Source organism: Mirounga angustirostris, unplaced genomic scaffold (genome assembly GCF_029215605.1).
Source record: "Mirounga angustirostris isolate CCGP_5_RB_7025 unplaced genomic scaffold, mMirAng1.0.hap1 SCAF_6, whole genome shotgun sequence".
NCBI classification, from domain to species: domain Eukaryota; kingdom Metazoa; phylum Chordata; class Mammalia; order Carnivora; family Phocidae; genus Mirounga; species Mirounga angustirostris.
Window position 1 is genome coordinate 44,249,237 of NW_026991714.1, and position 25,492 is coordinate 44,274,728.

Sequence of the window (25,492 nt, forward strand, 5' to 3'; positions counted from 1 at the left end):
GGGACTCTTGGATGATAACTCTCCCTGGTGGAATTACATAAAAACTGTGAGAAAGGCCCAGGAATTTGGCTCTGGCGAAAACGTATGTGTAGTGAAGCTCTGAAACATACTCAAGTCGCAGTTGGAGCAGGACTGTTAGGACTCTGAAGGCCCATTCAGATCGCTACCACTAACTTCTGGGCAATAAAGTACCCAACACTGATTGAGAAGAATCCAGTGCCTGTATACACCCAAGGCCTGGGAACAGGATGGATGAGGCAGCTGAACTCATGGAGGTAGAGAAAAGATGGGACTCAGGTGAGAAATTTTCACTAGAGGGAGAGAGGGAGGAGAGAGAGAGAAGAGGAGGACAGAGGGGGAAAGATATAGGAGGGGAGCAGGTGGTTGATGGAGGGAGAGGGAGCAATTTGGAATTCATCCAAACATAGGCAATCATTAAGGATGACGTTTCCAAAGACCCGATTATAGCAAAAAACAAGAAGGTGATTTTGGCAGAAGGAAGAGACACTAGGAGCATGAGTGTGGCCAGCAAAGGAGTCAGAAGGAAGGAACCAGAGTGATGCCATCAGCAAACCTGTGAAAAGTTCCAAGGGGTTTCAAGGGATCGGTGGAACAGAGCAAAAGATATAGGGCCAAGAAGGGAAAATGGATACCGCTGGATGTGGCAAATAGTAGGTTTTCGGTTGACACCTCATCTGGAGGAAGTGGCACTAGCCATCTCTTCCGTGACCCAGCCAGGAGCGGAGTCTAACTCTCTTGAAATCATGAAGTCATGAAATCCGCAAGCCTGCGAGCTCTCACCTCAGGTCTTCACCCTCCCTGCCAGCAGGGAGGCTGTCCCGAGTGCTCTTCCTTTCCGTCTCTGCTATTCTGTGGCTCTCAGGAGCCTTTTAACTTGTCAGAAATCCTTCTTAAGAATTTGAGGTCTGCCTTCCATAACTTCCACGCATGATACCTCTTCCAGTGATTGAGAAGCTGGAAGGGGACCAGAGGGACCCACACAGGGAAAGGATGGACACTTGCCTTCAAGTCAGACAGAAGTGAATGCTCACTCCAAGCAAATTCTCAAGAATTTGGGAGGACTCACCACCCCCTGGCTTGGGAAATGGAACATTTTAGGCAGCTTTCATTCATGCCCAGGAAAAGCTGTATGCAGGAGGTGGTTAAACAACACTGCTCCTTATCATCATTTGTGATGGAGAATTAAAATAGATTGTGAGTCACTGTGGGCTCTGGACCCAGGTGAGGGCTGGTGAATGCTAGGCGATCTTGGTGCCTCGCTGACATCAGGAGGGCCAAGTCTGCAGAAGACGCCGCTGCTCTGTGTGGTCGGGGAAGGTCACAGGCCATGGTAACATAAACCCGGGAAGACTGACCAAGGAAAAGCTACTGGAGCGCTTGTCCCTGACTGAATTGTGAAATTTGCCTCCCATTCATACAGTTCCTGGAAAATGAGAACTCAAAAGGCCCTGAAACCACAAAACCCCAAAGCACTGTGTTCAGTCAGCAGACTGGAGTTTAGTCACCATTGTGGAAGAGTTTGTTATGACAACAGACAGGGGAGCCGAGGAAGGGTAGCCATCCGTCCCCAGGCCCCAGGAGGAAGGATTGACTTGTAAGAGTTCCAGACCTGAGAAAAGCAACTCAGGAGGATGGGTTAGGGGGAGGAAGATGGGGGAGAAAAAAATTGGTGAAGGTCTGGCTTTCATAGGTTAGTGCTGCTCCACGATACGGGGCTTCCTCAGAAAACTTCCGGTACAAAAGTTTCATTTAGCTAAGAAAAAACCACAGAAAGAATCCCGTTTCTTTCACAGAATGCTGGCACATGTGTTTCAGGCCAAGAGCAAGAAATCACAAAATGTACTGAGGAAGAGATCTTCATTTCCGGGGCATGTGATTAGTCCCGGTGAAATGTAGGATATGCAAAAAATTGCCTCGGTTCTGGGGACTTCAGGCCTGGTATTGACCATTGATTTGATCACCAAATCAGGGGTTCTTCTTACAAAGCAGGGGGGAAAACAGGATTACCCGAGGCCACCAGACCTTATTGCACATAGACCGCTCGCGACAAGCCGGCTGAACATTGACGTAATTCAGCCCAGAGCCTGCTGGAGGCCTCTTGGTTTTGCACGACATGCAGGCCATTGTGCAGAGGTTCCGGACCAGAAGCTACGTGCCCCTTCTCTTCCTTCTGCTGCCACTCTCCATCGCTCTCCTCTGTCTGTGCTTCTGTTTCTTAGGAAGGAACCTCAAAGTTTGCAAACCTGGACAGCAGTGTGAAAGAAAACCAGAAGCGGACCCAGAGGAGGCTTCAGCTCCAGAAGGATATGGTACATATAGCCCTCGGTCTTCCCTGAGGACCCGTCAGAAAGCAGCCCTGTGTGGGTGGTGGGGCTCCTTCATGGCCCCAGCACCTTCGATCTGCAGGGCGCCCTTGCTTCCAGGCATGTTCTCCATCCTTTATTTATTCTCCACGGCCGGGGAGGTCTATAGGAGACATATTATCACTCCCATTTGACCCAGTGGGAAATAAACACTTACACTTGCAAAGCGTAGTGTTCCCTGGAACATTTTTTCTTCTAGAGGTAAGGAGAAAAGTCTGCAGGAGGTAGACTTCCTCCCTCTTGCTGTCTTCCTCCATCCACTCCTGCACTTAGAAGCTGCTGCTACCTTGGCCTTGAGACCTCCTGGGCTTCGGTTCCCCAACAGGAATGCCTACTGTAGTCAACTTTGGACACCCGGTGGCCTAGCACATGGGTGCCGAGGAAAGAGCGTCGACTCCTAGGAGGACTTGGTCTGTGTACTGGCAGATCTTTTCATTTGTTCCAAACCCTCTCTCCATTTTCCAGCTTTCCATACTAATCCCAAGGCCTAGCCAAACCTTTTTCTAGTTTTTCAATACTCAGGAATACTGTACCTCCTTCCTTAAGACTGAAAGATAGTTACCATCTTTAGCTTTATCTTAAAGCTTTATTTTTAAAACTCTCCTTTTAGCATGGAAGAGGGAAAACCAGAGAGAGAGGAGATTAAGAGACTGACAACCTCTAGATCTTCTCATCCCTGCTTTGGGAGGATTTTCTCCTTCTTTGGAAGGCTGGACATAAATCAGAAATGTTGTGTTTGAATGATAGGACTCTTCTGTACCATAAAGCCTGTGAAACATTTCACAGCATTTCAGACTTTTTTTAGTTGTTCAAAGATAAGTTAAAAATAGCTGCTAAAAAAAGATTATTTTAGTTCAGGATGAGACCTTGTGCACATAACAGGGAAGGACAAACTGTGCCTGAGAGAGAGTCCTCAGGGTGAACCTCTCCAGTCAGTTCTGGCCAAGGAGACAGCTGGCCTCCCATGGAGCAACCTGGTCCTACCCTGGCTGGGGCTGTATTTTCTTCCAGAATATCCTAAGTGCCTGAATGGAAGTGAGAAGGTATCCACGGAAGTTAGTGCCTCAGTGGCCTTACGGAGAATTGAGATGATCTCAAAGAAAATTTCATGAGATTAATACTGCGTATACCTGCAGTTGAAGTGATTCTGTCTTCATTTCCAAGGGACAATTTAAAAAAAATAAATAAACTTTTTACTATGAGTTTACGGATAAGTTCCAGATAGTACATGGAGTTTCTCTGAAGCCCTCAGCCCATGTCCCTCATTGTCAACACTCTCTCTGGCCATGGCCCATCTGTCAAGCTTGAGGCACCAATACCCTAGTGCTGGTGTGAACTGTGAACTGAAATCCAGACTTGATTGGGATTTCACCACTTTTGCATGAGGATGCTCTTTCTGCTCCAGGAGCCAGGCCAGGGGACCACGCTGTAAGATGCTGTCCTGTCTCCGCAGGCCTCTCTGCTCTGTGAGAGCTTCTCAGCCTTCCTTGTTGCTCCTTACCTTCACAGTCTTCTGGAATACCGTCCTGGTATCTTTAGAATGTCCCATAATCAGAATGTGTCTGTTGTTTTCTAGTGAATAGGCTGAGATTATGGATTTGGGGGAAGGATATCACAGAAATGAAGTGCCATTCTCACCACATCCCATCAAAGAGTCACTGGTGATGTTAACCTTCATCACTTAGTTAAGGTAGTATTTTGCCAGATTTTCCACTTTAAAGTTACCATTTTTCCCTTTCCCACTTCTATCCTTTGGAAGTGAGCCACAAAATCTAGCCCATTTTTTAAAAGGATTTTATTTATTTATTTGAGAGAGAGAGAGCATAAGCAGGGGGAGTGGCAGGCGGAGGGAGAGGGAGAAGCAGGCTTCCCGCGGAGCAGGGAGCCCGATGCGGGACTCGATCCCAGGACCCTGGGACCATGACCTGAGCCGAAGGCAGACGCTTAACTGACTGAGCCACCCAGGTGCCCCCCAAGAGACCATTTTCATAGTGACACCCATGCTCTCGTGGTATACGCTCTTCCTCAATGTACAGTTGCCCTCCCTTACCAGTGGTGAAGCCATTCCAAACCCCCAGGAGTGTCCACACACTCTGAAAGAGAAAAGCCATCCCTTGAAGCAACCTAAGCAAAATATGAATCCTTTGTGAACACTCTTGAACATACTTGTATGATCTCCTGGCTTTGAGGCCTATTTTCCTAACTTTGAAAGTTAGAGGGGCGCCTGGGTGGCTCAGTTGTTAAGCGTCTGCCTTCGGCTCAGGTCATGGTCCCAGGGTCCTGGGATCGAGCCCCGCATCGGGCTCCCTGCTCAGCGGGGGGTCTGCTTCTCCCTCCCCCACTCCCCCTGCTTGTGTTCCCTCTCTCGCTGTGTCTCTCTCTGTCTTATAAATAAATAAAATCTTTAAAAAAAAAAGATTAGGTGATGATAATTCCCATCCTTTTTAAAAATCTTAAAAATTTCATTCATGGAGGTTAACACTAATGGTCTTCAATGGTCCTTCATTTTCTCTGAATGCTGTCAAGGCTTACCGGGCCAAAGATTGCTGCCTTCAGCTATGAACGGTCACTTGCCAAATTTAGCCAACAATAGGTGCATTTGCTCCAGCGTGGAGGAGGCTCGTGAAACCCTTCCACTTTTTAGTAACAACAAAGACCGTTTTGCTGTGCTTGCTCTTCAGGGTGTGATGCAGGGGACTGTGCCCTACCTGGGCACCTTCCTGACTGACCTCACCATGCTCGACACTGCTCTTCAGGACTATATCGAGGTGCGTTGTGTGAATGTGGTGACTTGGATACCCAACAGAGAATTTCACTTTATTAGTGTCTGTTGAGGGCCCATTATGAATGCGGCACTGTGAGGAACACAAAGCAGAGTAAGTCACCAGAAGTGACTCACAAGCCAGTGGAAGCTATGTATCGAGGCCGGCAGTGACTGTGGAAATACTAGGAATTCAGACAGAAATGCAGTGAGAGATGAGGGGAGGTCACCATCCATTCCATATGCGGGGTGGGGGGGGGTGATGTCAGGGCCTTACAGAAGGAGTGGGTTCGAGAAAGACCTTGATTTTGAGTAGCATTTGGGCAGGTAGGGCTGAGGGGTTGATGTGCCCTAATATTCTACTTGGTGGGGTAGGGAGGTGGTCAAATTTGTGGATTTTTAATTGTTCTTTTCTTTTTTCATATAATTACCTGCCCTGAGATGCTCTTGTGCTTCTCTTGTGTGTGCATTCTTTCTCTCTCGGGGAAGAGAAGTGAAAGTTAAGCTACTTGTTAGTAGCTGTAATAACATATTAAGTGGAGAAGAAATTTGACATTTGAAGTGAGATTTAAGGATTGCTTGTAGATCTAAGTTTCCGTCCCCTCCCTGGTTCCCACATGTGATGAGTCTGCTTCTACTCTATCAGAGTTAGCAGGCCTGGTGGTGGTTCTGCGTGTACCTACCTCCAAGCTCGTCATGATGTTGTGGGCATGCTCATTCATTTTGCATTTCCCGAGCTCTGTCTCTTCATGTCCTCTGCCTCAGCTTATCTCAGGAAACACTCATTAGCACTGGGGAATTTTTGGGGGAGTGACTGATGATTTAGAAGTTATATTCAGCCTACTGAGAACAGGAGCTGGGGGATGAAGAATTGAAACTTAACTTTTCACAAAGCTATATGTAGAAGTGACTTCCCTTTTAATAAACCATTGACAATTTGGTTTCCAGTATGAGTCAATGACCATCTGTTTTTGTGGCTTTGGGTCAAGAAATAAAGTGTAATGGACTATTTACTCAAGCTTTTGCCCTTATTGGCTCTACAAGTGTATTTGGATTCTGAATTATAACTTCCTTATCATTACTATTTTAGTTGGTTTTGGACATTTTATAAGAAGGTTGTCTGCCTATCCTGTCCTATTAGAATTCAGAGTGTTTTTCTTGAAGCAAATGGTGCTTCTCTTCCTACATAGTAGCCATAATTGTAGTGTCATTGATCATTGTGACTTTATCATCCCTGTGATCTATTTTAATGATTCATAGAACAACATAGGGCTCTATTTCAAAGTAGCTTGGTTTGTCACTATTTTTTTTAATTGAATTTCTTTCAGGGTGGACTGATCAACTTTGAGAAAAGGAGAAGGGTAAGTAGAGGTCTTGGCTGCAGTGCTCCATTTTACTTCATTTGGGTATGAAAAAAGAGAAGCAGGGACTTAAGCCTTTTTTTGTAAAGGCAAAAAAAAAAAAAGAATTTGCATTTATCAAGCACTTATCATATACAATTGTACCTTGTGCAATCCTGTGTATTACTCCCCCAGAGTGCTGTGAAGTCGGTTTTATCTTCCTCAATTCCCAGGTGCAGAAACCGGCCCCCAGACCCAGTCCTACTGCTGCAAAGCCCACGTTTCTTTCCTCACCCTTCCTCATCTCTTCTTTATAATCAGCCTGGGCAACCAGGTTCATCCTATGAAAGAGAAGGGGTTTCGAAAGAGTAAATGACATATGGAAGAGTTAATAAAGATGGTGAAGAAAGGAAACTGTGACATGTCGATAATTCTCTTCCTTTCCTGTCAGCATGGGAAGGGGTGAATTTTTCTGTGGAGAGAATAGTGGATGGCTTTGCATAGCACTAAAAAAAAAAAGAGAAAACAGGGCTTTGAAAATTTGCTATGGTTTTAGTGTAAAAATGGTGTGTTTAAATAGATACTTAAATGATGCAAAGGAAAATGAGTGAACAAAGGAATGCCTTCACCTCATAACACTCATGACTAAGGAAGCTTACTCAGTCCTTCGTTCTTTCATTCTTTTACTCCCCAAAAATTGATGGCATACCTCACATGGGCCAAGCACTCTGATAGGTTTGGGGGTTGCTACAGAGAAAACCCAGCACTCCCTGCCCTCATAAACTTCACAGTCCAGGAGGAAGGTAGACAAATAAGTCGGCAGTTCTAATACAACTGATAAGGTCTTGTGAGTGGAAGTCGTGGATATCATAGGAAGATGTAGGAAGGGCATCAGTCCCCAACTTGTGGGGTCAGAGAAACTTCCAGGAGGAAATGAAATTGGGTTAAACCAAACCTTCAGGAGCCAACCAGGCTGAGCTCATGTTAACATAGACAAATAGACAAATGTAAATCTTCTGTCCCTGGTAGAGTATACTTTCTTCTTTAGCATGATGATAAATATTCCTTGAGGTTATTGAGACCAAGAGCTGAGGTTATTGGATGGGAAGTTGATACCCACAGAACCTGCCCGTTGTTGAGTTTCTTCTTTCATGTCCTGTAACAATAAAACAAATTTACTTACTGGGCTCCAGAGTTACCCATCTTTGTCCTTTAACTTCAGAATCACCCTGGATGCCTCTCTCTTTCCTTTTAAGACTAGCATGTTAAACTTCTGGAAAATTTGAGTATAAAACCTAAAGCTAAGGCTTATACCCTTCACTGACTTAAAAAAAAATCTTTATTGAAACATCTAAAGAAGTATAAATAATTTTGGACATAATTATATACTTGCTTCTCTTGTGAGCTTTAAAAGATTTAGTTAAAGGATTTACTGGAGTAGTAAAAACCCAAGGATTCGGGAAATCCAAACATTCAAGTTTATGAGGCCCTGGACTGTTTAGATATTCAACCCTACCAAAACTTATTTACTGAGGGGTAAGGGTTGAAGAACATGGCAATGGGGAACTTACGAGCCTCCTGACTTAAAGGAAATTTTTTCTCTCTCTTTTAGGAAATAGAAATGGAAATTGAAAATATACTTTAAAAGCACACAACTCGAAAAAATAAGTTTTCTATCCCTAGAATGAAAACCTAAAAGAAAAAGGGAGCCACTATGGCTTTAGGTAATAACTAGTTTGGGTTGCTCTGCTAGCCTGTTTTAGTTATATCAATTTCCTTTTTCAAGGGGGGGTGGGGATTGACAAGTAAGCATACAAAGACAGGGATTCAGAGTTGGAATTTTTAAGAGTTATTCAGTTCTTTTATTTCTAAGAAAGGCAGGACTTCAGAGTCGTCCTAGATGGTTTTCTCCATTATATATCCTAATGTGGTGTGTCTTCATGTTGAAGAGATATATTGGGTCGGCCGTATTATTTACTTTCTTTTTGGTGTTCTGTCTGCTGTAGGAATTTGAAGTGATTGCCCAAATAAAGCTCTTGCAATCTGCCTGCAACAGCTATTGTATGACACCAGACCCAAAGTTCATCCAGTGGTTCCAGAGGCAGCAGCTCCTAACAGAGGAGGAGAGGTGGGTGCTCATATTGTCCATCAGGGTGGAGCTTCAATGTTGGTGAAATGAATACCACCTCCATTTCCTCATTGGGCCATTTTTTCAGCAACTATTTAGTGAGCAGCTAGTAGATTCTAGAACCTCAGTTTTCAAAGGATAATGATATAGCAGGAGAGGTGGATGGATGGCATCAGAACACGTGCTTTCAGATTCTTGCTCTACCATTTATTTTTTTTAATCTTTGTAACCTTGAACAAGTCACTGATTCTTCCTGATCTTCAGGATGCTTTTCCATAAAGTGTTTGTGAGGATTAAATGAAATTGTATTTGGAAAAGCACCGTTCGAGTGCCGATCATCATTGCCCTCATCATCACCACCACTGCTGCCTCCATCGTCACCGTGTTTGTCATTTTTGTTCATTGGGACCAGCTTTCCAGGGAGCTTTCAGTTGGGAAGGAGAGACAGATTCATGAAGAACTGAAATCTGGCGGGTAGCTAAAGTGCTGAAGGATCTATGGGCAGGAGCAATTTGGTCAAGGATGGGGGGAAGTAGGGAAGATCATCAGAAAGGTGTGAACGTTTGGACTAGGCTGTGAAGGAGAACTAAGATTTCACCAGGAGAACTGGAAGAGAACATTCCAGACAGAGGGAAGAACATGAGCAAAGGCTTAGTGGCATGACATGGTTGGCATTTGGAAGAATAGTGAGAACCCTGTTGTGTCTGGGACACAAGGGACAGGTTTCAAAATCATGGCTGACAAGCATGGAAAAGCACATTAACTCCGGTGCCTTGAATGTCCACCCAGCAGGGGTGTAGTCTTTACCCTGTAGTCCAGCAGATTAGAGTCTGCAGGCCCTATTCGGCCCACCACATATTTTGATATTTTTAAATGGTTGCGGAAAAAAAAGAAAGGGAGATTATAACATGGAATAGTTATTTGACATTCAAGTTTTAGTATCCATAAATAAAGTTTTATTGGAATACAGCCCATTGATTTACATCTTATTTATGGTTGCTTTCATGCTTTAAAGGCAGTTAAGTAGTTGGAAGAGAGACCATATAGCCTGCAAAGCCTGAAATATTTGCCATCTGGTACTTTACAGAAAATATTTGCTAACCCGTGCCATAGACCAGGGGATTTCCTTGAAAGTTTATCATCAGGGAGAGCAAAATCGACAGCAAAATAAGTATTTTGCCAATGAGGAAATTGAGATTCAGAGAATAACTGACTCTAGTCAGTGATAGAGTTTGGTTTTAAATTCTGATCTTCTTGACCCTACAACTTAAGCTCTCAAGGTTGTTGTATGATGTTGGGCAAATCGTATAACCTCTGTAAGCCTTGGTACCCTCATGTGGAAGATAGATGATTTCTGAGGTCCTTTTTTTATCCCAGAGTAGATTGGTCCTGTTACATTCAAACAAACCTGTGATTCAGTACTCCTTTGTTGGTGAAGATTTTTTTCTTTGCCATGTAGAAAATAAAGCAGTTACTGCCTCACCTTACATTTCTGGTCTGATGATCAGTATGTATGAGTTAGTTTCTCTCTATGTGTCCATCCTTCTCACATATGGAACATACATACCATGGCTGGTGATCTGGATCAGAAAGTCTAAGCTCACAATATCAGCTGTAATAATTAACTTTTTGTCAATTGTATTAATTGACTTTTTAATGATTAGAGGAATCTTGCTAAATATATCCCATTTTTTCCTTCCTATTTACAACAACCTCTAGAGCTTAAGTTAATATTTGAAAAATTCCTTTATCAATGAATGCCCACACATGAGCAAATATCTGGATACCATCTTTAGGTTTAAAAAAAAAGTACACATAATTAACAAATTACCTAGCTACTATTTACCACACTCGCCCTTCTGCACCTATCCAGAGCCAAATACATCTACAAGTTAGAGCTACAAGCTTTCATAAAAGACATTTCAAGTCAGATATAAATCCCTCTTGTGCTTATGGAAGTTCTGTCTGCCTGGCATATAGAGATGTCTGAATTTGGAGCCTTTAAATTTCGGGTGTTTTGACAATTAAAAATCATATTCAAATATCTTTACCAATAATATAACTGCCTGTGTCTATTTACTAGAAATTAGATAGTTTGCAAAAGTCTCTTTCATTTCTCTTAGATAAAGAGTTAAGCACGTGTGCGCACCCAACACACAGTAGTGGGGGGAAGTAGCAGACAAGAAATAATTCTCCCCCTGGCTCAGTATTGGGGTGAGAATGATCAGGAAACAGAGTGGGGTCGGCCTTTGATGTTGCCAAAGCGCACAAGTCCCTCTTTGAGGCGCAAAGCACTGAAGGGCCCCAGTCCGTAGGCCAGGACGGGGATTAGAGTGGGAGGCGCACATGTAAATTTGTAAAATCTGGTCAGTAAGTCCATCCCCTCTGATACTGGTGATGGAACAACATGGTACATGCATCTTTACTTTGAACCATCAGAGACTTCCTCTAAAACAAAATCGGCAGGTCATGTGAATTTCAACCCGTTCTTCAGTTCTCCAGCTCTCGCCTCACCACCCCCCTCCTCTTCCCCAGCTACGCCCTGTCCTGTGACATCGAAGCAGCTGCTGATGCCGGCGCCACGTCGCCCAAGCCTCGGAAGAGCATGGTGAAGAGGCTCAGCCTGTGAGTGTTGCCTCCTTGATCCCTTCTCCACCAAATAGCCTGGTAGTCTCTTAAAACGTACACCAGATTATACCTCCTGCTTAAAGACCTCCGATGGTTTTTTTTAATGTAGCACGCTGATTCCTTATCCTACCTTAGGAGGACTTTCATGATCTTCCCCAACCTTCTTGACCACCTTCCTCCCAACCAGCCTTGCCCCTTGTTCACCAGGATCCAGCCACGCCCACCTGGTAGCCATCCACCAACCATACCAGGCTCATTCCTGCCTCAGGGCCTTTGCACAGGATATTTCTTTGGCCTGACATGCTCTTTCTCTGTGGCTGGCTCCTTCAGGTGTGGGCAACGGTGTCACCTCCCGAGAGAGCACCCTCTCTGATGCTGCTGCCTGCCCCCATCCCTCTCAGTCACACTGGCTCTTTCCCGTGGTGGAACATTCACCACCAGAGAGCAGGAACCTCATCCATGATACTCGTGGCTATATGCCCCGCTTGGTGCCAGGCGTGCAAGAGACACTCCACAGCTAACTTCATAATACCTGCCTCCCTTTGAGTAAAATCAGGAGTCCTTACCGTGGCCCTCAATTGAGGACTCTTCAGGAACTGCAGTGTCATCCCAGGCCTGCCTGCCCATCCCATACCTGTCTGTCCTTATCTTTCCTGGCTTGCTCTACTCTGCATTCCAGGCACCCAGACCTTGCTGAACATGCTCGGCTTGCCATTTCTTCTGCTTAGAACACTGGTCCCCAGGTGGCCAGAGGACTCACTCCTCACTCCCTTCAGATGTTTGCTGAAATGTCACCTTCTCAGTGAGCCTTCCCCCAACCACCTTACTTGCTACTATAATGTATCTGCCTTACCTGCCCATAGCATCCTCTCTCACCTGTACCTGCTTTGCATTTCTCCATTGCCTTTACCTCCATGTGACATACTATATGTTGTGTGTGTCTGTTTATTATCTGGAATGCAAACTCCATGAAGGCAGGCATGTGTCTCTGGTTTTTGCTCATTGCTATATCCCCAGGACCTAGAATGGTGCCTGGCACAGAGTGGATAATTAATAAATATTTATTGAATGAATACATTGAGCTACGTGCCAACATCATTTTAAGAACAATACATGTATTTCTCATCCAATCCACAAAATAACCTAAGTGGTAGTTCCTACTGTTATACTGACTTTATAAACCAGGAGAGTAAGGCACAGACAGGGGAAATAGTGTGGATAATAAAAATATTAAATAAAAATAAAAATATTTAGTTATTGGAAGATCTGGATTCAAACCCAAGACTTGGCTGTAGAGCCCAGGTTGTAACTTTTTTGCCATATTGCCTGTGGGGAAAAATACTTTTTGAAGGGAGAGAGGAAGGAACGATGGAGCAGTAGGTAAAAAGTGGAGGAGGGAGAAGAGGAGGGAGGGAAGGAAGAAAAGGGAGAGAGACTTAGATATTGCCATATTCCCACTAACAGAAACTGCTCAGGCTTCCACCTGATATCAGGTGACATTTGAAGATGAGGTTGGGACATGTGATTTTGTAGAAAGCATTTTAAAGGTAATCTTGATCTCTTGCCACACCTCTCTCTGTTCAGATGCCTAATTTGGCCCTCCTGCACACTAGATTTATGAGCTTGTAGATTGACCTCTATAGAATTTTCCATAGTATCTTGCTATCTTTTCATCATGGTAATTATGGAGGAGAATGAACTCTCTTTTGAGATAACCCAAGGGCCTGACCAAGCCTTGTCAGCTGGTGAGATCGACACCTACACAGGGAATCAGTCTCCCTGCGAGGTGAGTCAAGGAATGCCAGGCATCTTGATGGTCATCTGCATCAGAAATAATTGGAAATTTCTGGACCTCCTATGGCAGTCAGAGGTCTGCACAGGTAGATACAATGCTAAGTGCTTCTACTTTGCCCTCTTGCTTTTTCTTCCCTGTTCTTAGGCAGTAGCCACTGCAGATGAATTTTTATATAACTGCTTCCCACTACCCCTCTTCAACCCAGCCATCCATCTGTATTGTGCTGGGTGCTCTCTCTGCACCAACTCTGGCTCATGCACAAACTCTGCAGGGACAGTCCCATGAAATCCAGGAGAAGCGGGATCATCAGGGCTCAGTGGCCTGCATAAAGTGTGGTCGAAATTGAGTACATGTCTCTCCTTGGTGAAATCTTGCCGAGATGCTTGAATTTAACCTTTGGTATCTGCAGTTGAGTTTGAACGTTTATCATGAATAAAACAGGCCACAATATCACCCATCGTATTTCTTGTACATGTAAGGGTGTTTGTATACCTGTCGATTTCCAAAATATTTTATCATCTTAGCATTTTTTAAAATGTGGCAAATGGGGGCACCTGGGTGGCTCAGTCGTTAAGCATCTGCCTTCGGCTCAGGTCATGATCCCCGGGTCCTGGGATCGAGCCCCACATCAGGTTCCCTGCTCAGCGGGAAGCCTGCTTCTCCTTCTCCCACTCCCCCTGCTTGTGTTCCCTTTCTCACTGTGTCTCTCTCTGTCAAATAAATAAATAAAATCTTCAAAAATAATAATAATAAAAATGTGGCAAATGTACTTTTTGCTCTCCCCACATTTAATGACCCATTTTCCAAAGAATTGGAAAGAATTTGGGGGCCTTTGGGAAAGGCATGTTTGGTCTGAAGGTCAGAGATGCCTAGTATTGAGCTAGAATTAACCTTTATAAAGCAGAACTGACCTCATAGAGTTGTACAAATGGAAGAACCTTTTTTAGTCTTTGAACAATTTCATTCTAAGCTAGACTCTCAGATGATGGGCTGAGGACCACCAGTCCACAGCCTTCAAAGGTCTACTCCTCAGAATTCATGGAACAGTACAACAGTGGCATTATTTTTTCTCCTGTGAATTGTGATCAGAGTTTAGCTCTTTTCCTCTATCCCCATTAGTGCCTGGAGGTCCCAGAAAGGAGACGACATGGAAAACGGGCAAGAGGTGGGGGTGCGGGGGGTGGAGATGAGGCAGAACAAAGATATGCTTCAGGTCTTGGAACTTGAGGGATAATGCCTGAAATATTTAATGAAAAATCAAGCTCATTGTTGCTACTTGTTATTTTATACAGTCAGTGCTTGTTTGGGGTTGGCTGCATTTGCTAGTTTCTTTACATGCCTTTCCTTCTTGCATCTTACCCTTCCCTCCTTTTACTCCTCTCCCCATCGTCTGTTAATGTAAACCCTCTCCATCTCTGTCTGAGAATGTCTTTATTTTGCGCTCACTCTCAGAGTTCTTTTAGCTGGGTATAGAATTCAAGGAGGACCGTTCTTTACACTCAGCACTTTGAAGACATTATTCCATGTCTTCTGATTTCTGTTGTTGCTTTTGAGATGTCTGGTATCTGTTTATTTACTGTTCCTCTGTTTTATGCCCCCCACCTTGTTGCTTTTAAGAACTACTTCTGTCTTTGATATCCTGTTAGACAGTTGAAGCGAGGATTGAGTCTGATTTATCCTATTCAAGACGTGGTTCCTGGGTCTGAGGATTCATGCAGTTCATTACTTCTGGAATCTTCTCAGCCACCATCTCCTTAGATAAGGTCACTCTTCCATTCTCTCAATTGTCTTCTCTTGGAACTCTTCTTACACACATGTCAGCATTTCTTATTCTAATCTCCATGTCTTTTAACCTTTCTTATTTTCATGTCTTTATATTTTGATGCTGATTTCTGAAGATTTTCTTCAGATCTATCATCTTGTTCACAGTTTTTCTCTTCAACAGTTATTTAATCCTTCCACTGAGTTTTTCATTTAAATCACTACATTTTTCACTCTAGAAGTGAATTTTTTTTTTCAAACTGTCTTCCTGTTATTTTGTCAGGATATCTTGTTCTTAACTCCTGTTTTCAATTTCTTTTATGTCTTTAATATCTTAAACATATTTATTTTATAGCCTCGCCCATGGTAGACCCTCAAATATTTGTCAAATTAATGACTAAATTATTAGTTTCTTTCTGATAAGTTTTGTAGGTCAGAAGTTCTGAAATTCTCAGGAGTCTAAACCTGCTATTTGTTATGCTTGTTTAACTCCCTTTGGGTGGGATATTTCCTTGTGTGTATTTTGTAATTTTATATTATGAGCTCATCTTTATCAGAAAATCTTCTACATCCTGGTTTGAAGGTAGATTCCTCCAGAAAGTTTTTGTTGTTTTTTTTTGTTTTTTGTTTTTTGTTTAATTCTAGTTTTCACAGGAGTATTACTGGTCTGAGAGTTCCTAGTTCCTAGGTCACATTGGTAGCGAATCTGCATGAGGTGCTGGGCAAGATCACACATGATTTCAGGGGAGGCGTTTTCCTTTCACCAAAGTTCAGGCCAAGGCAGATAAGCTTCCTTGTTGTCTTCCTGTGCCAGTAGGAAGATATTTTTCTAGCCCATCTTCTTATACAGGGATAGCCCTTTGAGGGTCTTGGCTCTGTATAAGGGGTTTCGGTTTCAGCATCCCACCATAAACAAAAGCCCTCATCTTTGGGCCTGTATCTGTGTTAAAACCCTTGTCCCTCGTTTACCAAGATCGGTATTTCCCGATCTGCATCCAGAGCAGCTGCAGAATTAGCTCATGTTGCTTCTGGTTTTCAGTTCCCTGTTCATTTATGGCCTGTAGGGATTTTCCTTACTGTCTTGCAAACTCAACTTTAAAAAGAGTTTTTAATGTTTCTTTTCTAGTTGTTTTATAGTGAAGTGGTTTAGCTTCCTGTAGTTCACCCAATGTTTGGAAACAGAAGTTGTCCTCTTTGGTTTCTTTTTTTTTTTTTTTAAGATTTTTTATTTATTTATTTGACAGAGAGAGACACAGCGAGAGAAGGAACACAAGCAGGGGGAGTGGGAGAGGAGAAGCAGGCTTCCCGCTGAGCAGGGAGCCCGATGCGGGGCTCGATCCCAGGACCCTGGGATCATGACCTGAGCTGAAGGCAGATGCTTAACCGACTGAGCCACCCAGGCACCCCTTCTCTTTGGTTTCTTGACCAAAGCGGAGCCAGCCTTCTTCCTTAGCCTCATTCGTAGTTCATTTTATGGTGGGAAGTGATAGGGGACACAGCAACAGTATTTTGATCCTGCCAAAGTGGTCTGTAGCATGTTAAAAAATAAAGAACTGTTGATCTAGAAGGACCTCAGATTACTATGGCGTCTCATTCAGCTAAGCAGTCTGTGTGTTCTTTGAGGCTGGAAATTACCTATTTGGATAAGATGTTTACTATGATCTGTAAGACACTTTATAGGAAACATTGTCCAGTGATGACAGGGCATGCAAGATTGACAAAGCAGCTAAGGGGCTAATTAACACAAAACATTTGCTTAATCATGGATTCCAGATTTGTAAGAGCCCAAATGCCTGGCATTATGTTTCTTGCAGACTGTTTCTGGGGTCGGACATCATTACCAGTAGCACTCCCACCAAAGAGCAGCCCAAGTCCACTGCCAGTGGGAGCTCTGGCGAAAGCATGGACTCTGTCAGTGTGTCATCCTGCGAGTCAAACCACTCAGAGGCTGAGGAGGGCTCTATCACGCCCATGGACACACCTGATGAGCCTCAAAAAAAGGTATATGCTTATTCCCTTCCCATAATTCCCAATGTAGACACCTGACATAGTTTAGTGTTTGCCACATGAGAATGTCTGTTTTCAAGTTTATCACTCTACAGTGTTTTGAAAGTCATGTTTATAAGAGCTGTCAAAGCAGAATTCAGTCTGGGGACCCATTCCTTATAGAGACAGGTCTAAAAACAATGAGCATGTTGGTTTATTCATCTGGCCTTGAAAATATTGTTCTGGACCCACATCCAATGGTGACTGAAGGGTTGTGGCCTGTAACATGAGGTATGCTTTATTTAGGAGGCATTGGATTTTCTTAGAAGGAGTGAAAAGTCAAGAGGCAGAGATGTGTCAACCTCTTGGTGTCATACCTTGTCTTAGCCATGCTTTTACCGCAGTAATCTTACATAGCAAACCACTCCTAAACTCAGTGACTTAAAACAACAACCACTTATTCTCTCTCATGCATCTGTAGGTTGGTTGATGTAGGTTGGGCTTGGCCCTAAGTCATGGATTTGGTCCAAGTGTGCTTTCCCTGCCTCTCATTCTTGGAATAATGAGGCTCCCCAGGCCATGCTGTTAGTATGCTAAGACAAATGAGCAGGAGAGCAAGCCCGACCCCCCAAGTATGTATCAAGCCTCTACTTCAGTCATACCCACCAACATTCCATTGCCCAAAGCAAATCATGTGGCCAAATCTTATCTAAATAAATGAGGCAGGGAACCCCTTCCAATGGGAGGAACTGTGGAGTCACAGGGCAAAGGGCATGGATGCTGAGGAGAATCAAGAATTGGTAGCAATTATACAATCTGCCATGTCCCAGAAAAGAGAAAGTGATGAGAGGTGATAAAAGAATTCCCATTCCCATAGAGAGTTTCCATGTTCCATGGTTTCATAAAGAAATAACAAGGAAACAAGATTTGTCTTAATCTTCTGTACATCTTAATCATTTGTCTTAATCTTCTGTACATCTTAATACATCTGCTTCAATCTGTTGGTCAAGAAGCTTGGGTTAGAGATGTCAACTGTGACGTGACTAGAATTTGCACCATTTGGGGGAGATTTTTGGCCAGCCAGACTTGCTTGTCTTTAGCTTATCTGTAGGCCAATGAGGTGGAGTGTTGGGAAGAATTCCTCCATCTTGTTTGTATCTGCCATTCTTTAAGGTTTCGGTGTACGGTTTCACATTGTGTTACAAACAACAACAGCAGTATGGAAACCTTCAAGTGACCTTGTCATAGTGTAGCCAACCCAGGATGGACCACATCTTACTCAGGAGTCACCAGGCTGAGATGTCTCAGGTGCTGCCCCTGCTGGATTTCTTACCTTTCTACTTGGAAATCCAGAGACACATCCTCCAAACATTGAAGGAAAAGCTCTGCAAACTCCTATGAGTCTGTTCTCTGTTTTCTCAGGCATATTTCCTAAATCAGCGATATAATCATTCTCTATGACTTGACATGCAGCATTGAATTTGTTTAAAATCTGGATGAAGTCTCATTATTCACCTGTTGACAGGTTCTTATGCTTTGTAGCCCCCTTTTCTAATGGTAGACATCGTACACAAGTGACAAGAGAGGTCTTGCACACATCTTTGGGGGATTCCTCCCTGTCCAGGGAGGGATGGACTCACCCTCACAGCTGTTGGTGCATTGGATGTGTGCACAGGTCCTGACCGAGCCTTTGAAAACTACCCAGAAGCCCAGTGTGTGTCATTTGCACACCCCTTGCTGTATCCTTTTTGTCTCCTCCCTTATCACATGGGTGCTTCAATTTCTTACACAAGTCATGAATTTTTATTCTTCTGATGAACCTTTCAGAGTCAGGAATTTCTCTAGGTTTAAAGCTGAATCATTGACTTGGATGCAAGTAGTTGCTGGGCTACAGTCTTCCTGAATGTCAACTGGAGAGGCTTCGGTTCCCCTTGCTCACTGCATAGCGGGACCTGGATGACCTCCCTAGTCTCTCCCTACTCTGGATCCTCCCGTGCCTTTCCCAGGGGTACTCCTTGAGGTTGCTCTTTTCAGTGAAGTAGACTTTGCATTCCTTTTTCTTCAACCCCCTGATCATGATTTCTAAACATTTATTTTCTTTCTGTTTTTAAAAGATTTTATTTATTTATTAGAGAGAGAGCACAAACAGGGGGAGGGGCAGAGGGAGAGGGAGAAGCTGAGCAGGGAGCCTGATGTGGGACTCAATCCCAGGATCCCGGGATTGTGACCTGAGCCGAAGGCAGACGCTTAACGGACTAAGCTGTCCAGGCACCCTCTAAACATTTATTTTCACACTTGCTCCTCATAGTAAATTATCAGTAAGAACTGGGCTTCATCAGGTGGTCCATTTAAAGCTGCTATAACCCAGGCATCTACAACAGTTTATCTTAATCATAGAAGTCATTAAAATTAGGGAAAATCTAACAGAGGGAAAAGGATTTATATAGAGAAAAAGGAGGTGAAAGAATTGAACCAATAATTGGAAAATGGACCGTCTTCACTACTGTGTGGCGCACCTTCAAGCAAAGTGATGCTATTAAAACTGCACCATCAGCCCCCAGATTGAGCTACAAAGTTGATTCACTTGCAAAAATAGACCAAAAATGTTACTAAACCATACTGTGATAGAGCCACAGTTAGGGAGGTCAAATCAGCTTGCTGGTTCTAATTAAACTAATCATACAGTGGAATTTCCTGTATAGTTATGCCATAGGAAGAAGTCCATAGGAAATAAAATAGAGTAAACTCCATTTTACTTGGAAGCTAGAGAATCAGAATGCTAAATTTCTGTTCTGTTTCCATGGAAAGGCAGACAGGTATGAGAGACATTTGTATGTTATTTATTTTTTAAATGACTTCCAAAATATTTGATAGGATTAATGTGGTATAATTTAGCTTCACACACTATGAGAAATTATTTGTAATTTTCAACAGCAAGAATTGATATTTAAAATGATTCCATTTAATGACTTTTTTTTTAACACAATCTGCTGAGTTTTGGACCTCCTATTTCCTTGGTAATTAATTTTATATTGTTTATGGTAACTATGTAGTTAATCGGAAAACACATGAACTATAGCACCTCATTCCTTAATTGTCCTTGATATAGGACGTGAAAATGTATATAGTTGGTTCTAGAAGCAAATGTAGAAAGTGATGGAACCTGCTCAAAGGTTGTGTTCCCTTTGGGCAAGTCACTGTATTTCTCTGAGTCTTCTTTCCCTTTATCATGCTCTGTATTTTGTTCACAAGATAGTTGTGAGAGCAACATGAGATGAGAAATATGAAAGCTCATCACAAACATCGCAGTGCTAACTGACACCAAGGTAGTGATGTACTGTGTTCATTTACCACTTCCCATCAACTTTAGACTGAGCCTTGGCTGGGTGCCCGCCCTATGAACCTGGCCGTGGGAGTCAGGGAACTCGGGAGCGTGTCATGGTGGTGCTGCCAACGGTTTTTTCTTTGGCCTCGGGTTCCTCAGCTGTAGAGTGCCACTGGGGCTGGGTGATGCGCAGGAGCCTTTCTAGGACTAATAGTCCATGCAGAGCTGTATAATCTGTGGTCCTTATCTTAGAACCTTCTAAAAGTACAGACATTTCTCTCCTGCTACATAATCTGATTGTGAAGTAGAGCCAGGATAGGAATGATCTTGGTTGGGCTTGTTAAGCGGCGTTCCCACTCAGGGCAGTAGGACTGGATAAACTCTTGGTAAGTAAGGCTTTCCTCCAGCCCTGAAGCTTCCGACTTCCTCCCGGAGTCCATATTGCCTCTGGTTTCTGGTATTTGCTGCCATCTGCTGGCCACTTCCTTAAAAGCAGCTAAATACGGGGGAATTACGAGACCTGGATGCGAGGGACCAGGGCAAGTATGGAGTCGCTAATAAGCATCTGCCAAAAGGGTGCTTGCACCAGGGACAAGATCCGTGTGTGCTGTGGGCTCTTAGGGAGGAAGTAACGGATGTTTATTCACCTCAGTTAGCATCTACCTCTGCTTTGACAGTCGTGAGGCACCCCATTGGCCAAGGTTCTAACACTAATGTTTTCTTCTGGGGTATGTTTGCTCTTTCAGCTCTCTGAGTCTTCCTCATCATGTTCCTCCATCCATTCCATGGACACAGCTTCCTCAGGGATGTCGTCCTTAATGAACCCCCTCTCCTCCCCTCCATCCTGCAACAACAACCCTAAAATCCACAAGCGCTCTGTCTCTGTGACATCCATTACCTCGACAGTGCTGCCTCCCGTTTACAACCAACAGAATGAAGACACCTGCATAATCCGCATCAGTGTCGAGGACAACAATGGGAACATGTACAAGAGCATCATGGTAAGGCACTCAGACCCACACCCGAATGCTTACGCATTCGCCCAGACTGAATACACACGCAAATCTCCCTGGGTAGATGCCAGTAATGGATTTATATATATATATATATAAAAAAAAAAATCTTCATACCAGCAGTGCCCATAAGATACAATTTTCACATCTTAAAATTTGCTAAGACTTACTCATCCCGGTCAGTGTTGCTTTTTTCAAAACGATCAATTTGAATGAGTGTAGAAATGTATTCCAGGGAAGATGCCACTCCTGCATCGGAAGTCTTCCTGGGGAATCCCATGTCTGCGTTTATCATGAATTCCCATGCGTTCTCAACAGTCAACTCTGTGCTCCCACATTTTTCTCCTTTCGTCATTTGGAATCAAACTTAGTAAGGTGAATGATGGAGCTGGAAGTGCAGTTTGAGTCCACAAGACTGACCTTTTTGCGCTTCTTGTAAAAACCGTGTTTGTGACACAATCTCAAAAATGTTTGGAATTAATGGCAAGCTTTTTGGAGTGCATTCAGAGCCTCTCCTGGTAATAACCTTGGGAGTGTCGTCACAGGAAGAGACTCCTTCGTTTAAAGGACATGTCACGTATTAAAGAGCATGTTCTCGTTGGCAGCGAATCCCACAGCTAATTCTCTATCTTCCCTCATTTTCATCACTCGCCTTCTTGGGGGATGCACTAAGAGCTTACAAGCTCAGCTCTGAATATGACATAAGTAATATGGAGGCACTCACTGTCTTCTCACATTCCAAAGGAAAGCTTTCCTATGTAATTCATCAAATCAACAAAATACTTCTTGAACATTAGTTGTGTGCTAGTCACTGGGCCAGGCTTTGTGGATGGGGAGATGAGTGGGGCATTTCTGTCTTTGAGGAACTTATAATCAAAAGGGAGATCATAAAGCATTATTGAAAGTGTACTGAATTCTCTAGTAGAAGTGAGACCAGATTGTAAAGGGCCTGCAGCCCTCATGAAGGAGTTTATGTCCTACAGGCAGTAGCATCTCGCTGAAGGCTTTTAAGTTGTCATCAGATTTGTTCACTGGAAAAAGTAGCTGACATTGTGGAGATGGTGCTGGGGTGTGGGGGTAGATTGAAAGCGAAGAAGCGAGATAAGAAGCTGTTATCATAGTCCTTGTGGAGGATGATAAGGGCTTGAATGACGGTCATGTGGCTGGAGACAAGATGGATTTTTGAAAGATTTTTATGAGGCGTAATTGTTTAGTCATCAACTTCATGTTACTGTGGTGGGGGATGAGGAAGAGGGAAAACTGAAGGCTGTCCAGGCAGCTTGGTGGTTGGTGGTCCTATTAAGTGAGGTATGAACTGCCTGAAAAGGGGGGTTTGAGGGTGCTAAAATTGGAGGGACCAGTGGGACATCCAGCTGGCATTGTCTAATAGATGGGCAGAAGCCCTGTTGGTGCCAGGCTGGTTCTGGGGTCAAATACTGGGAGGGAGTCATCGGCCCATTGGGTGGACAGGGCCACACAGGGAGCGAGAGAGAGGTGGGAGAACCACCGGGAACCGATGTCACCGATGTTAGTATTGTGTCCTCCATGGGCTTCCTCACATGGCTTCTCTTACATGTGCTGGCCAGAGAAGCAAGACCCACCTTGTAACTCTTCGGTGTCTCTGAAGTGAAAGTGAAGAGCTGACATGTGCAACTATGGGGATGGGTCTCTAAAACACCATGTTGAGCTAAAGAACCCAGACAAAGGATTACATGCTGCAGCAGTCTTCCCTTTCAAAAACAGGCCAAGCTAACCTGTGGGATTAGAAGCGAAGCTCAGGGAAGAGGCACAGGGAATTCCTTGCCTTCTGTATTTAAGGTCCATGAAGGTGACACCCCAGCGTCACTTGATACTGCACCCTCCGTACACTAGCCACCGGGCACGTGTGGCAGTTGAGCATTTAAAATGGGAATAGTCCAAATTGAGATGTGCCCTGAGTGTAAAATATACTTAGTACAAAAGAAAGAAAGAATTTCTCATTGGCAATTTTTGTCTGGATTATATGCTGAAATAATAGTTTGGATGTATCGGATTAAATAAAATATATTATTAAAATTGATTTCCCTTCGGGCGCCTGGGTGGCTCAGTTGGTTAAGCGACTGCCTTCAGCTCAGGTCATGATCCTGGAGTCCCGGGATCGAGTCCCGCATCGGGCTCCCTGCTCAGCTGGGGGTCTGCTTCTCCCTCTGACCCTCCTCCCTCTCATGCTCTCTGTCTCTCATTCTCTCTCTCTCAAATAAATAAATAAAATCTTAAAAAAAATAAAAAATAAAAATAAATTGATTTCCCTTCTAAAAATACTTTTTTAATATGGCTACTAGACACAATTAGAAACGAGGCTTTCATTATGTCTATCTACTGGATGGTGCTGGTTCCGTATGTGAGCTGTTGATACTAATTGTGATCCTCCACCGCACTCGGTACCTTTGATGGGACAGAGGAATAAACACCCCAGGAAAGCCCTTGGCCATATCCCACTCGATTGGACACACCTGGGGAAGCTTAAGGTCAAGAAAATAAGGGTAGCCTGGCTTTCTCCTTAGGTAGGTTTAAAGTTGACAACTTAGCCTAACATGAGTCACCTTAGCCCGAAAGAGATCCCTGGAGTGGGATCCTTTCTCTTTAGCTTCATGCTTCCGGTCCGCTTTGATCTGGCTGTGGGAGTATTTTCTTTAGACTCTCAAAACACATATTTCCTCTTTCCAAATTTTGTGTGCATCTGTTTCTCCCTTGGAAATGAGTACTCCGGATGTTTAGGTAATAGACAAATGAAAAAGGTCTTGGTTGCTTACAAGGACCCCACTGTAATGCATGTTGTTTACTGCATCACAAACCCCAAATCATGACCTGAGCTGAAGGCAGACGCTTACCTGCCAAAGGGAGACATCTAGGCCCTGTCACCTTCGGGCCCTCAAGGACAGTTTCTTGGAGGATGTTCTTCCTCTCCTCTTCCTTTTCCTCCTTTCTCTGTCCTCTTACCCCCGATGAGAACAGTAATCTGTGTTTTCTTTTGCATTCATTCTAATGTAAAGAAATCACTCAAGAGATGGTATAAAAGTCAGCCTTCTTTTCGCCTTGCCCTGAGCATCCTCCAGATAGTTGGCTGATGTGCAGGGATCAAGAGGAGAAAGTCAGAACTGGAGGTGAGGAGGACCTTTACTTGCACTAACAAAATGTTAGATTTATTATTTTTAAACATTTAGAAGCTGATTTTTATTGAAGCCTAATTTACATAGATTACATACACAGATCTTAAGTGTTTAGTTCTAGTATATCTGTGTAACTCCCACCCCAAATCTCGATAAAGAACATTTTCCATCTCCCCTCAAAATTCCCTGTGCCCCTTCCAATCAATTCCCCCCCTAACCTTAATGAAGGGTCAGGTTTGTTGTTAGTTTTCTAACACTATAGATGAGCGTGACCTGTTTTTCAAAGAATAGACTCCTGCAGCATGTAATCTTTTGGGTCTTTTTTTTTTTTTTTTTTTTTTGCTCAACATGATGCTTTTGAGATCCATCCACATTGTTGCGTATGTCAGTTCTTAGTTTATATCGGCTAAGTTGTGTTCTATCAGGAATGTATTATAGTCTCTTTGTCCATTCCCCTGTTCTCTCCTGTTGAGGGAGATTCGGGTTGATTCCAGTTTGGGGCTTTTACGAACGAATCTGCTGTGAACATTTCTGTAGTAGAAGTCCTTTTGTGGACGTGGGTTTTCATTTCTCTTGGTAAATACCTATGAGCGAGATTGCGGGGTCATGGAGTCCCTTGTGCTTTTTGAAATGGTCATTGCGCAGAACTGTGACCATTTCTAACCCACAGGTTGTGACCGGTGCTCAACAGGTAAGGCTAATTTTGGCCCAGGACCAAAATCCTATGCATTTCCTCACCATACCCTCCTCTTTTTCCCCACACTGGAACCTCAACCCATATGGAGGAGATAGGCAAGGCACATGTTCTATTTCACTAAGAGAAGACACTTGATCTGAGAGAGTAGGTAGCCCATCATCATTTGGCTACTAAGGGTGGAACCAGAACTAGAGCCCAGGAGTTCTGGCTCCTGGTCCTGTTCTCATTCCACTGGGCCATTACTCCCCAAAAGGCACAAGGCAGCAAAAAGAGGAGGGTCGAGAGAACTCTTTCAGGAAACATGAGGTGAAATACTTAGAGACCCATCTGTTGTCTTTGCAGTTGACAAGCCAGGACAAAACCCCTGCCGTGATCCAGAGGGCAATGCTGAAGCACAATCTGGACGCAGACCCAGCCGAGGAGTACGAGCTGGTGCAGGTCATCTCGGAGGGCAAAGGTGGGTATGTGCTGCTTCTCGTGGCAGGTTACCCTGGTTTTAGAAGTTAGAAAATGAATGCAATGTTT

The 25,492-nt window shown here is 43.7% G+C and overlaps 1 protein-coding gene across 9 annotated transcripts in view; it reads left to right on the plus strand.

The window, feature by feature from the left end:
• Nucleotides 1-25,492, plus strand: part of RGL1 (ral guanine nucleotide dissociation stimulator like 1) — a 249,113-nt gene that overhangs the window by 207,342 nt on the left and 16,279 nt on the right. For 8 of the 9 annotated variants that reach the window (XR_010412302.1, XM_045877303.3, XM_064594221.1 and 5 more), the window contains 8 exons: nt 2,241-2,330; nt 5,066-5,152; nt 6,474-6,506; nt 8,492-8,613; nt 11,149-11,238; nt 16,612-16,798; nt 20,855-21,109; nt 25,310-25,424. Coding sequence is in view for 8 of the 9 variants with exons in the window: in XM_045877303.3 (XP_045733259.1) it covers nt 2,241-2,330; nt 5,066-5,152; nt 6,474-6,506; nt 8,492-8,613; nt 11,149-11,238; nt 16,612-16,798; nt 20,855-21,109; nt 25,310-25,424 (979 nt within the window). In the remaining variant the exon portion in view is untranslated. The remainder of the gene's footprint in view (nt 1-2,240; nt 2,331-5,065; nt 5,153-6,473; nt 6,507-8,491; nt 8,614-11,148; nt 11,239-16,611; nt 16,799-20,854; nt 21,110-25,309; nt 25,425-25,492) is intronic. The other variant, XM_064594218.1, reaches the window with a different exon arrangement.